Here is a 13878-nt window from a genome sequence, read left to right as displayed (position 1 = left end):
GGAGCCTTATTGGACTCCGGACAGCAAAGGATCTTTGTGACAGGGGAAAAGATCTCTGCCTTACAGTTGAGGGTGCGCAGTTGTCTGCAGAGTCGCCGGGTGTCTCTGCACTCGGCGATGAGGTTACTGGGCTCCATGGTGTCAGTATTCGACATGGTGGAATATGCCCAGTTTCACTCCAGACCTCTGCAGCAATTGATCCTGTCCAAATGGAATGGACTGCCTCAGAGTCTAAAATCCCAGACGGTGCTCACTCCAGAGGTTCGCCTGTCCCTAGCCTGGTGGTTGCAGACGACCCATCTCAACAAGGGTCGTCCATTCTGGGTGGTGAATTGGGTCCTGTTGACAACGGACGCCAGTCTTCGGGGCTGGGGAGCAGTCACGGGTCCACACTTGTTCCAGGGCAGGTGGACTCGGGTGGAAACAGAGCTTCCAATAAACGTCTTGGAGCTCCGTGTGATTTTCAATGCTCTCCAGCAGGCACATCGGGTTCTCCAAGGTCACCCCGTGCAGGTCCAGTCGGACAACGCCACCACCGTGGCTTACATAAATCGGCAAGTAGGAACCCAAAGTCGGGCGGCTCTCGTAGAGGTGTCCCGAATCCTGGTTTGGGCGGAGCGCAATCTCCCAGCCATATCAGCAGTATTCATCCCGGGAGTCCTAAACTGGGAGGCGGACTTTCTCAGTCGCCAGGACGTTCATCCGGGGGAATGGTCTCTGCACCAGGACGTCTTTCAACTTCTGGTGGACAGGTGGGGTCTTCCAGAGATCGACCTCATGGCGTCAGGCACAACAACAAGTTGCCGGTGTACGGGTCTCGCACAAGAGACGAAAAGGCGGCTCTGGTGGATGCAGTGGACGTTCCGGATTGCTTATCTATTTCCTCCGTTTTACCTTCTTCCACGGGTAATCCGGAAATTCAAACAGGAAGGAGGGACGCTCCTGTTGATAGCTCCCGCGTGGCCCCGGAGGCACTGGTTCTCAGACCTCCAGGGACTGTCCGTGGACATTCCTCTGCGGTTGCTGTTACGACCGGACCTCCTGACACAGGGTCCTTGTCTTCACCCGGACCTGACTCGGCTGTCTTTGACGGCGTGGCTGTTGAGACGGCCATGTTAAGGTCCAGGGGGTTTTCCAGCTCTGTAGTGCAAACAATGCTAAGGGCTCGGAAACCATCCTCTGCAAGGATATACCATCGTGTGTGGCATACGTTCTTCCAGTGGTGTCGGCCGGGAGGTTATGCTCCTCGGGAGTTCCGTCTGTCTAGAGTGTTAGCTTTCCTACACGCTGGACTGGACCATGGGCTTTGCCTTGCGTCTCTGAAGGTGCAGGTGTCTGCCTTGTCCATCTGGTTCCATCGTAGGATTGCTGCAATCCCTGATGTGCGTACCTTTATGCAAGGTGTTCTCAGAATTCAGCCACCTTTTGTTCCACCGGTGGCGCCTTGGGATTTAGCTGTGGTCCTGAGGGCTCTCCAGGGACCGCCGTTTGAACCACTGAGCTCAGTGGACCTCAATGGCTCACAGCTAAAACAATTTTCCTTCTGGCCATTGCTTCGGCCAGACGTGTTTGTGACTTAGGGGCTCTCTCCTGTAGACCCCCTTTTCTGATTTTTCATAGGAACAGGGCGGTGCTGCGCACTCGTCCTGGTTTCTTTCCTAAATGTGGTTTCAAGTTTTCACGTCAACAAGGAAATCATTGTGCTGGCTTTTAACTCACCTGATCTTTCAGTGGGTGAGGCCACTTTGGACGTTGTGCGGGCCTTAAGGATTTATGTTGACCGCACTTCTTCGTTTAGGAAGTCGGACGCCTTGTTTGTCCTCTATGGCTTCCGTAAAAAGGGTTGGCCTGCTTCAAAGCAGACTTTGGCAGGCTGGATTCATATGGCCATTTCAGAAGCTTATCTTCATGAAGGCCTTCCGGTTCCTTCCTCTGTGAGGGCTCATTCCACTAGGTCTGTGGGTCCTTCGTGGGCTGCTCGACGTGGTGCCTCTGCAGTCCAGATCTGCAAGGCTGCCACATGGTCCTCGGTCCATACCTTTGTGAGGTATTACACGTTTGACACCTTTGCCTCTCAAGATGCTTCCTTCGGGCGGCGGATTCTCCTTTCAGCACAGGAGCGTCCCCACCCTTAAAGGATACTGCTTTGGGACATCCCCAAGGTATTCTGTGGATACCCTATGGACCCTGATGAAGAAAATATGAGATATGGTAAGAACTTACCTTTTGTTATCTCTATTTCTACGAAGTCCATAGGGTTCCACAGGACTCCCGCCCTGTTGCACCTGTGCTGCAGATGGGCTTTATTCTGATCACCGGTTTTTCCGACTCCCTCTGGTGAGAATGTGATTCTTGTGTGTGTCCAGATCTTTTTTCTCTCTCTTCCTTCTCCTCCTCCGGCCTATGGCTTGGTACGTAACTGAGATGCCTTGGCTCGGGGGTGGGGTATAGGAGGGGGACCCTAGTGCATCCTGGGAGGCTGAAAACTTTAACTCTATGGTGCCCGATGCCTGACGTCATCACCTATACCCCAAGGTATCCTGTGGAGCCCTATGGACTTCGTAGAAATAGATATAACAAAGGTAAGTTCTTACCATATCTCATATTTTTTTTTTTTCTGTCTTTCTTCTTTCTCTAGCTTATTATCCCTAACTGAAGTAGCAGTTATATAACTGAGAAATTCGCCAGTTTTGTTGTTTGTGCTTGAATGTTCCATTAATTTCTCTGTTTAACTAGGTTTGGTTTTTTTAGTTACATGTGTTACAGGTTGCTGGGTGCTGCTTTGCCTCTGTTGGATAAAAATAATTTGCAGCTTATCCTGCGAAGTGAAGTCATGTTGCGTTATGGGGCCCATGTTATTTCAAATCAGGTAGGAGGCTTTGATATACTATCTGTGATACCTAATAACATTATTCTACATTATTGTTGGAATAATCAGAGCTGTAGACCATAATTTAGTATTCAGATATAAGAGCAAAAATGTAGACTTTAAATTATTACTTGTTTTAATTTTATTTAAAAGGTTGTGTTGTACTGCATCAGTTTACGCTGTGCAGATGGAAGTGTTAAGCTTAAAATGTTTGAAAATAATACTGAACCTTCAATGATCCCCCTCAAAAATTATCACCTGTGTGATTCCCTATACTTTTTATTTCTGATTTGGTACAGAAGGGTTGGGGGCAGTGGGCACATTCACTAGGATTTTGCAGTTGCCACGAAGTATCTGCTGCTTTTAAAACCCACAGTGAATGGGGGAGATAAGATGAACTAAGTAGTCAAAAATCCTTGTCATCATGCAATCTACAAGTGTCCGACACATGGTCGGACACTTGCAGGCACCCAGTAGTGATCCCCCCTATCCAGTGCCCCCTGTAGTGGCCCTTCCTATTATTGCCCCCAGTAGTGGTCCCCCGAGTGCAGTGCCTCTAGTAGTAGGCCCCTTTTATAATGCCCCCAGTGGTAGTTCCCCCCCCCCCCCCCCAGTAGTAGTCCCCAGTAGAGGTTCCCCCTCCCAATTAAGTGCCCCCAGTAGTAGCCCCCCTTCCCAGTAGAGGTCCTCCCAATAATGGTGCCCCCAGTAGTAGCCACCCCTCCCCCGTTGTGCCCCCACCACCAGTAGAGGTCCCCCCAGTAGTAGCCACCCCCCTCCCCCATTGTGCCCCCAGTAGTGCAGATAGGTTAAAAAAAATATATATATATCAAAATATACTTAGCTGAATCCACGCTGCTGCTGTTCCGGTCCGCGACGCCGCTCCCGCCGCCGCCCGACAGTCCTCCCGGGCTGGCGTGCTCAGCATTATGGGACAGACGTCATGATGTCATAACGTCTGTCCCATTACCCACTGCAGGAGCCGGACGGAAGCCCGGCTCTTGCAGTGGGTGCTGCAGCATTGGCTGCTGTTTAACATGCGCATCGCCTCCAGCGCTGGCGGCGATGCGTATGTTATGCACAGCCTGAGCCCGCCTCCTGGCGCTATTGGGCAAGTGCTCAGGGGGAGGGAACGCGCTCAGGTGTACAGCACAGGACCGGCGCTGGAAGCCTAGCGCCGCTCCTGTGTAAATGTGTAGCGCTGACCGCACTCATTGCGGTAGGCGCTACACTGGCTAACTAGGGCGGGCCGGTACCGTGGCCGGCGGCGCCCGCCCGCGCTGCCGGTCCAATGGCGCCCTGGGCACGCACCCCGCTCGCCCTGCCCTAGTTACGCCACTGATTTTGATTAGAGAAAAATGATCGATATCGGATATCTGTGAGTGGCAAAAGTATGTGAACCTTTAGGCTTAGCAGATATTTTGAAGGTGAAATTAGAGTCAGGTATTTTCAATCTATGTGATGATAATCAGGTGTGAGTGGACAACCTGTCTTTACAAAAGAACAGGGATCTATCAAAGTCTGATGTTCACAACACATGGTTACGGAAGTGTATCATGTCACGAACAAAGGAGATTTCTGAGGACCTCAGAAGAAGAATTGTTGATGCTCATCAAGCATTCTTGATGGTTACAAAACCATCTCAAAAGAGTTTGAACTCCAACAACCAACAGTAAGACAGATTGTGTACAAATGGAGGAAATTCCAGACCATTATTACCCTCCCCAGGAGTAGTCGGCCAACAAAGATCACACCAAGAGCAAGGCGTCTAATAGTTTGCAAGTTCACAAAGAAACCCAAGGTAACCTCTAAGCAACTGAAGGCCTTTCTCACATTAGCTAATGTTAATGTTCATAAATCCATCATCAGGAGGACACTGAACAACAATGGTGTGCATGACGGCATTGCAAAGAGAAAGCCACTGCTCTCCAAAGAGAACATTGCTGCCTGTCTACAGTTTGCTAAAGGTCACCTGGATAAGCCAGAAGACTATTGGAACAATGTTTTGTGGACAGATAAGTCCAAAATAGAGCGCTTTTGGTTTAAATGAGAAGCGTCATGTTTGGAGAAGGGAGAACACTGCATTCCAGCATAAAATCCTCATACCATCTGTGAAACACGGTGGTGGTGGTATCATGGTTTGGGCCTGTTTTGCTGCGTCTGGCCCCTAGACAACTTGCCGTCATTGGTTGGACAATGAATTATACCAGAATATTTTAAAGATAAATGTTATGACATCTGTCCATGAGCTGCATCTCAAGAGAACGTGGGTCATGCAGCAACTGTTACAAGTCGCCAGCGCGTCATGTTACCTTCCTCTGCTCCGGTTGCCTCTCCTTCCCTGGCTCGTCAACCACTTGTTCTAAATCCTGCTCCTAGACTATGTTCACGCCGTACTGGGATCACCCGGACAAGCCAAAAGACTTGGAACGATGTTTTGTGCACAGGTGAGTCCAAAAGAGAACTTTTTGGTTTAAATGAGAAGCTGTCAGGATGCGGCTTGGGATCGGGCACTACTCACCGCAGCGCCGGCTTCTCCTGATCTCCCAGGTGGTCAGATGCCAGGTGCAGTGGCAGTTGGTGCGCTGAGTATTCTCCCTGGGGCCTGCTAAGACTTCCTTGCGTTGATCCACTGTGGACGCAGCCATGTTGTCTATCACCTGACTAGACTTTCCTCCAATGGTAGCTCTGCGGTCACTCTGATTCTCTCCTCCAATGACCAGCTACCTAGGGGTATTTAGCTGGGCTCCAGAAACAAAGTTGCCTGAACAACTTCACTACTTCCAGTGACTGTTTGCTGTTGCATCGTTCCAGGGTCCACGGTGTGTTTATCTCCAGAGACTACGTCAAGTGATATACTCCGTACTAATTAGCGTACTGATCTCCAGTGATATTTCTCTGTGCTACTCTACGTACAGATCTCTAGTGATACTCAGTACTAATCTGCGTACTGATCCCCGAAGATATTCTTCAGTGACATTCTGCATATCAGTCTTCAGTGGTAGTCTTCAGTGATACTCCGTGTACCAATCACCAGTGATGTTCTCCAGTACGAATCACCGGTGCTATTTACCAGTGCTGACCCCAGTGATACTCTTCAGTACAATCCTCTCTTCATTTACACTACTGTTAGTCCCAATATCATCTATTCCCGTCGCCTAGTCTCTTCGCTATTTCCTGGGTAGCTGACCAGGTGGCCGCGACCTGCTCGCTGGGTGCTGCAAAGCCAGTATCCCAATTGGAGAGGTCACTGGCAAAAAAACCCCCAGTGAGTTAACTACGAGCATTTGGTCAGTTCTCGCCAACACCAGGATCTAGCTGATGAGGAAGACTTTTATTCATCCTCCTTGCCTGCTGCTTTCTCCACATCCTAGTTCCTTGATCTCCAGGGCCGGGTCGTGACAGAAGTGTTATGTTTCGCGAAAGGAGAACACTGCATTCCAGCATAAAAACCTCATACCATCTGTGAAACACGATGATGATGGTATAATGGGTTTGGCCTGTTTTGCTGCATCTGGCCCAGGACGACTTGCCATCATTGATGGGACAATGAATTCTGAATTAGAACAGAATATTCTAAAGGGAAATGTCAGGACATCTGTCCATGAGCTGCATCTCAAGAGAATGTGGGTCATGCAGCAAAACAACGACCGAAAGCGTGCACAAAAAAAGGTAGTTTTAGGCTACATTTCAGCAGAAATATAGAAAATTCTGAAGGGGTCACAAACTTTCAAGCACCACTGTATGTGAAACTGGGCATTTGATATGTTCATTACCCCCTTGCCTGAAATAATACTCAGCAATGGGTCTGTTTGTCTACATCCAGTTAATTAGCAGAATACCAAAAAATTCTTCCATCATGTCTTGCATATATTTTATTAACTTTGTTGATCCTGTCTTTTTAAATATAATTATGTTGTTTTTCAGCCCGCAGATCGCTTTAAATTTGCACCAGAGATGGAGACTTACGTTTCTGCATTCCTGGAAAGCTGTGAAGATGCAGAAAAGCAGCTGACTGTTATTATTGGCTTCTCTTCGCTCACTAACCAAGGATACCCAGTGGTGCCCAGCACATGGAAGGTCATCCAACATTTGAAGCCAACTGCTCTGCAAAAATACATTGACTGGTTGAAGAGCATGTTTCTTGCGCCAGACATAGACTCCTGCCTAGATTTCAGCACCAGCCGTCAGAAAGAGAACCAGGAACAGCAGAACACGTGAGTTGGGCATCTGCTTTTTGTTTCTTCTAAAGAAGAATTTAGGGGTCAGTTCAGTTAGCTGCGAGGGGGCGAGTTGCCGTAGCAATAAACTCCCCTGGTCTTTCCCCAGACTCTAATTTTTTAGCGGTTTGTTTTTTAACGCAGTCCTATGGGGCTGCGAACAGAAGGGCACTAGTTTGTACCTACCAGAAGTGCGGCATATAGCCCCACTTATTCACAGAGTGAGCTGCCCCACAGCTAATTGAATTGACCCTTTAGTATAAGGTGTATTACTTATGTGTAATCCTTTAAAAAAAATGTCCTATGAATATTTACACTACTGATATTTTTGACATGATTATTTGATAGCTAGCATTGGTTGTCTTTCTGCAGCTCTTATTTTTCTTTCTCTTCAGAGTGGAAAACTTTGTATTTCGACTGAGAAAATGGATTATTCCACGGCTTACTAGCATTATTGACAATCCACTGGCAAAGAGACAAGAGGCTCAAGTGATGGACATTGCACGGTAAATACTAAAGATAATATGAAATTCCTCAAATATTGGGACTTGGTATTTTTGTTTTACCCTTCATCCTATGGTGGACACTGGGACCCTGGATATAGTGGTAGCTGCAGGAGTTTGGGCACCAAAGAGATAACTTCTTTGTCGGCAGCACAGGCTTCTCCTCCCCTAAACCCCGCCTGTATCCTGGAGACCAGTTTTTTGGGTGCCTCAAGGAAAGGGCACATTTTATTTGGGGCTGCAGCCCTGACTAATTCTTTATTTACTCTGTGCGGTCAGTGGTGAGCGCTGTCCTGGGCACAAGGGAACAGCGGGGCTGGACGGGGGGGACAGGTAAGCGGTTCCCTACTTTTGGGGAGCCGAGACTTCTAGCAGCTATTGCTGCCGGGCGGGGGCAGATGCCGGCAGTCCTGGCAGCGGTTCACAGTCTTCTCTGTGCTATCGCTAGACCACCAGGGATGCTGAATGCAAACGGGGATGCCATATTAGGCTGCAGGTCCCTGTGGTTGGCCAGATAGCTATGTCTTCTAATGGAACCTCTGCCGGGACCTCCTAGGAGATGGGTGCTCCTCTACAGTGCGCATATACTTGCTGAGCATGTAAAGAAAATTTCTCCTGTTCAGCCCAGGATCACACTGGCTTTTGTAACTGTTGCTTCGTGGAGGCTCAGGAATAGTCCCTCTCTGAGGTAATCCCCCCCTACACGAACCAACATGGACAACTTCACTGTCGCATGTGGGAACTAGCAGCTTCCCAGCCCCCTCAGCCTTCTGCAGCGGCAAGCGGGGGGACCTCAACTGATCAATACTCAAACCACTCTTGGTGACTCGCAGCATCCCCTCTCGGAGCAGTCTTGGGTTCAAGGGCTGTCCCAATCAGTCCAGGGCCTGGTACAGGTCTCTAGTTCTTTACAACATATGCTAGACCCTTCAGCTAAGCCCAAGGTTCTCAGGAAGGGGAATTCTACGCCTCTACATGCAGACTACAAGTCTCAGTCTGACAACATCTTAGACCTTGAGGAAGAACTATCCCAAACTTCGGATATCGACTCTTCCTCGATTCAGGAGGCCCACATGGCACAGATCGACGTTGACGCTTTGGTAAAGGCAGTGAGATCTGCTTTACTTATCAAGGAAGCGGATGCATCACCAGACTCGGAGGCTCCCCTCTTCAATTGTAAGAAAAAGGATTGGTCAGTTTTTCCTCCCTCTGCTCAATTGGAGGATCTTTTGGCAGAGGCTTACTCACGCCCTAACAAGTATTTCTTGGTGTCCAAACTGTTGACCTCCTTCTACCCGCTTCCTCCTAATCATCGAGAAAAGTGGATGCACACATCGCATGGTTGGCGAAGTTGACCACTCTTCCTATTCCTAATGTGGCCTCTCTCAAGGACCCCACAGACAGGAAAAATAAGAGTTATGGTATAACATACCTTTGTTAACTGTTTTTCTTCGAGGTCTACTAGGGCGGTAGGTCCATCATGGGCGGCCCGCCGGGGTGCTTTTGCTGAGCAATTATGTAAAGCAGCCACATGGTCTTCCATCCATACCTTTGTCATATTTTATGCCTTTGACAATTTTGCCTCTCAGGATGCCTCCTTCGGGCGTAAGATTCTCCTCTCTTCCGAGAGTCAGGAGCGTCCCCGCCCATAGGGTTAGTGCTTTGGGATATCCCCAACATAATGGCTGTGGACCCCATGGACCCCGAAGAAGAATATAAGAGTTATGGTATAACATACCTTTTGTTAACTCTTTTTCTTCGAGGTCCATGGGGTCCACAGGACACCCACCCAGATGCACCTGTAGTTCTGGGGGAGGTTTTCCGTAGGTTCTTCTCTTGAGAGTCTGGACTCGTAAGTATGGGTCTTTTCTTTCTTACCCTTTGTTTGTCTCTGCCTGCTTGAGCTTGGTAACGAACTGGCTACCTGTGGCAGGGGGTGGGGTATATGAGGAGGAAGCCCGGTGCATCCTGGGAGCAGAGAGCTCGTTTGTGTTAACTGCTGACCGGGGTCTTCATACCCCAACGTAATGGCTGTGGACCCCATGGACCCCGAAGAAGAAATTGAGAATTTTCTAAAGTCCATATTGCCAATTCCAGCGCTGCGATGCGCCCAGCTCTTGCTTCGGACTAAAGTAGCCAAAGCTTTGGGTAGATGGGCGGATTATCTGGAGCTCTGAAGCTTGTCGATCAGATCTCCTGTCCATTGTGGAACAAAGAGGCTGGTGCTTACTTGGGCAATGCCGCTATTGGTTGTGGCATACTCCTCTAAGGTCTTGCTGGGCACTATAGCTTTGCACCTGGCGGACCGATGGTGAATAATAAAAAAAAAAAAAAGCCCTAGAGACCCTTCCCTTTACAGGTGACGTTCTCTTTGGCCTGGAGCTAGATAAAATCATTGCTACGATAGCAGCTTCCAAAACTGCCTTCCTAGCCTCTGCTGCCCTTTCAGTGTTATTTCAATGCCGCGTTGCCCGTTCGCCTGCGATCCATACTTTCTTGCAGGGGGTCCTCCAAAATCAGCCCCCCTTTGTTCCTCAGTACATCCATGGGACTTGTCCTTGATGTTACAGGTTCTCCAGGAATTCCTCTTTGAGCCATTAGACACCGTTGATCTCTGTTGGCTGACATGAAAAGCTGTATTCTTGCTGGCTAGTACTTCAGCACGCCGTGTTTCGGACTTGGGGACATAATCCCATTGAGCGCCATTTCTCAGTTTCCACCGGACCGTGCGGTTGTTCGTACCTGGTTAGACTATCTCCCTAAGGTAGTCTTCCGTTTCTACATCAGTCAGGAGATTGTAGTTCCTTCCTTTACAATTTTGGACATTACCAACTCCAGGTCATCTCTACTTATGCTGGATGTGGTTCAGGCTCTTTGCACTTACAGTGCATCCGGAAAATTATTCACAACGCTTCACTTATTCCACATTTTGTTATGTTACAGACTTATTCCAAAATGGAATAAATTCATTTTTGTCCTCAAAATTCTACACACAATACCCCAAAATAACAACGTGTAAAAAGTTTTTTTGAGATTTTTGCAAATTTAATAAAAAATAAATAAATTAAGAAATCACATCTACACAAGTATTCACGGCCTTTGCCATGAAGCTCAAAATTGAGCTCAGGTGCATCCTGTTTCCACTGATCATCCTTGAAATGTTCCTACAGCTTAATTGGAGTCCATCTGTGGTAAATTCAGTTGATTGGACATGATTTTGAAAGGCATACACCTGTCTATATTAAGTCCCACACTTGACAGTGCATGTCAGAGCACAAACCAAGCATGAAGTCCAAGGAATTGTCTGTAGACCTCTGAGACAGGATTGTCTCGAGGCACAAATCTGGGGAAGGGTACAGAAAAATATCTGCTGCTTTGAAGGTCCCAATGAGCACAGTGGCCTCCATCATCCGTAAATGGAAGAAGTTCGGAACCACTAGGACTCTTCCTAAAGTTTGACGGCCGTCTAAACTGAGCGATCGGGTGAGAAGGGCCCTAGTCAGGGAGGTGACCAAGAACCCGATGGTCACTCTGTTAGAGTTACAGCATTCCTCTGTGGAAATAGGAGAACCTTACAGAAGGACAACCATCTCTGCAGCCTGTATGGTAGAGTGGGCAGACAGAAGCCACTCCTTAGTAAAAAGCACATGGCAGCCCGCCTGGAGTTTGCCAAAATGCACCTGAAGGACTCTCAGACCATGATGAGACAAAGATTGAACTCTTTGGTGTGAATGCAAGGCCTTATGTTTTTAGGAAACCAGGCACCGCTCATCACCAGGCCATTACATCCCTACAGTGAAGCATGGTGGTGACAGCGTCATGCTGTGGGGATGTTTTTCAGCGACAGGAAGTGGGAGACTAGTCAGGATAGAGGGAAAGATGAATGCAACAATGTACAGAGACAGATGAAAACCTGCTCCAGAGTGCCCTTGACCTCGGACTGGGGCGACTGTTCATCTTTCAGCAGGACAACAACCCTAAGCACACAGCCAAGATATCAAAGGAGTGGCTTCAGGACAACTCTGTGAATGTCCTTGAGTGACCCAGCCAGAGCCCAGACTTGAATCCGATTGAACATCTCTGGAGAGATCTGAAAATGGCTGTGCACCGACGCTTCCCATCCAACCTGATGGAGCTTGAGAGGTGCTGCAAAGAGGAATGGGCGAAACTGCCCAAAGATAGGTGTGCCAAGCTTGTGGCATCATATTCAAAAAAAGACTTGAGGCTGTAATTGCTGCCAAAGGTGCATCAACAAAGTATTGAGCAAAGGTTGTGAAAACTTATTTCTTAGTTTTTGTGTTTTTTTTTTTTTCAATTTGCAAAAATCACAAACATTGTTTTTACACTATGGGGTATTGTGTGTAGAATTTTGAGGACAAAAATGAATTTATTCCATTTTGGAAAAAGTTGTAACATAACAAAATGTGGAAAAAGTGAAGCGTTGTGAATACTTTCAGGATGCGCTGTATGTCCATTGGACCAAGGAGTTCCTCAAATCACACTCTCTCCATCATTTTTGATGGTCACATGGTCCTCTGCGCATACCTTCAACAAATTTCACAGCTTTGACACCTTCACCTTGGCCGATGCAGCCTTTGGGTGTCAGGTCCTTAGCACAGCACAAGAGCGTCCCCCCCTTTTAAGGGACAGCTTTGGAGACATCCCAGGCTCCCAGTGTCCACCGTAGGATGAAGGGGAAAAAGGGGATTTTTCTCTTACCTGTAAAATCCTCTGGCTGGATGGGGGTTTCACGGTTCTAGCACCCGGTTCAGAGACCGTTTGTATGCCTGGTCGTGTATGTGTTTGGTGGCCTTCTCCTCTCCTCCGTTTCTGTTCCTTGGGCTTATTAAGTTAAAAAGTATTTTACAGGTAAGACTACAACCTCCATCTTGCCTTCACCACCATATGAAAATGTTTTTATAGATATTATAACTATAAAATCTTTTGTGCACTTTTGGTTGTTTTCACAGATTTGTGTCTTTTTTTTTTTTTAAATGTGAGGGTTTTTTTTATTCAGGTTTATCTTATTCCACTCATTTTTTGAAGCTAAGAAGCCAGTTTCTGACATTCTAGAAACAGAGACCAGCCTGTCTGTACCTTTGGATGAGAAAACACGGACACATGTCGCCAATGCTTTTTTTAGGTAACTGGTGAATGATTTTTTTTTTTCAGCAAAATGCGTGTTTTGTTGCAGTTTCACCTGTATGTCTGTAACTTATACCATTTATGGGGGTATCCAATTAGCCGCGATAACCCGTTTTTCGGCTAAAAGTTTTCATGTATGAAAACTTTTCTCCACAAATGGGTTATCATGCTATCCAATTTATCGCGGCCAAAGTCTTCCATAGCAGTTATCCCGAATTAATTTTCTGAGTAGGTGAAAAGTTGTGCAAAATCCCCATTTTTGGTCTAAAATGTTGGGACTTGGTGCAGAACCCCTGGGACACCCCCTTAATGACTAATTATACAACATTTTTTTTTATTGGGCCAATAATGACATGGCATTTTTGGGGTGAAAAAGTAAAAAGTGCAGGAAAATGGATTCAAAGTAGAGGGTTAGGTATTTTGGGGGGCTGAATGGATGGGGCAGGTGTTTTAAACATTGCATTGCAGCAGGTGTATTTTAAAAATTTTTTAAAAGTGCCCTAAAATGACTCAAAAATATACTTACCTCCATTTTATGTAAACCTAATTTAACTAGTGCATTACCTTTTCGCCGAAAATGTTTTTTCATTTTTTTTACTGTTAGTAGCAAATGGCTGTTATATGCATTTTTCTATATTTAAGAACTCAAAACCCTGTGATTATGGCCAATAAAAGACTTCTATACTATTACCCAATATTAGTTTGTCTTTTTTTGGGGTACAGGCTGATTTCCCCATTTTCACATGTCATTTTTGTGCGAATGTTTTATTGCCGTTTTTGTTATTGGATTACACGTTAAACGGGAGCGCACATACATGCGATAAACAGCAAATTTGTACGATGGGTCCAAAAAGTTTTTGCCAGTGAAAACTTATCATTATCGTGGCTAATTGGATACCCCATATATTACTTATGTTTGAATACCTATGTTTGAATATATCTGAGATAGATTACAATGTACTGTAGCCTCCTCCTGCTGAGTATTAGCATAGCGAGATGCAAATGAATGAATGAATGGGAACTATACAATTATTCTAAGAAAACCATTCATTTTGCTTTCGCTAACCTGCAGGCTCCTTATAATTAGATTAACAGCTGATATTACACTGCCCATAACCAGAGATTTATTTGCAAAATATGT

General features: G+C 46.8%; 1 protein-coding gene across 2 annotated transcripts in view; it reads left to right on the top strand.

The window, feature by feature from the left end:
• Window positions 1-13878, top strand: part of MYBBP1A (MYB binding protein 1a) — a 108969-nt gene that overhangs the window by 23918 nt on the left and 71173 nt on the right. For both annotated transcript variants that reach the window (XM_088445889.1, XM_088445888.1), the window contains exons 8-11: window positions 2752-2869; window positions 6797-7086; window positions 7485-7595; window positions 12610-12735. In XM_088445889.1, coding sequence (XP_088302015.1) covers window positions 2752-2869; window positions 6797-7086; window positions 7485-7595; window positions 12610-12735 — 645 coding nt within the window. The remainder of the gene's footprint in view (window positions 1-2751; window positions 2870-6796; window positions 7087-7484; window positions 7596-12609; window positions 12736-13878) is intronic.

Source organism: Taudactylus pleione, unplaced genomic scaffold (genome assembly GCF_031769625.1).
Source record: "Taudactylus pleione unplaced genomic scaffold, aTauple2 ptg000391l, whole genome shotgun sequence".
In the NCBI taxonomy this organism is placed as follows: Eukaryota; Metazoa; Chordata; class Amphibia; order Anura; family Myobatrachidae; genus Taudactylus; species Taudactylus pleione.
The sequence above is the reverse complement of the archived record's forward strand: the minus strand, read 5'-3'. Positions and strand labels throughout refer to the sequence as shown.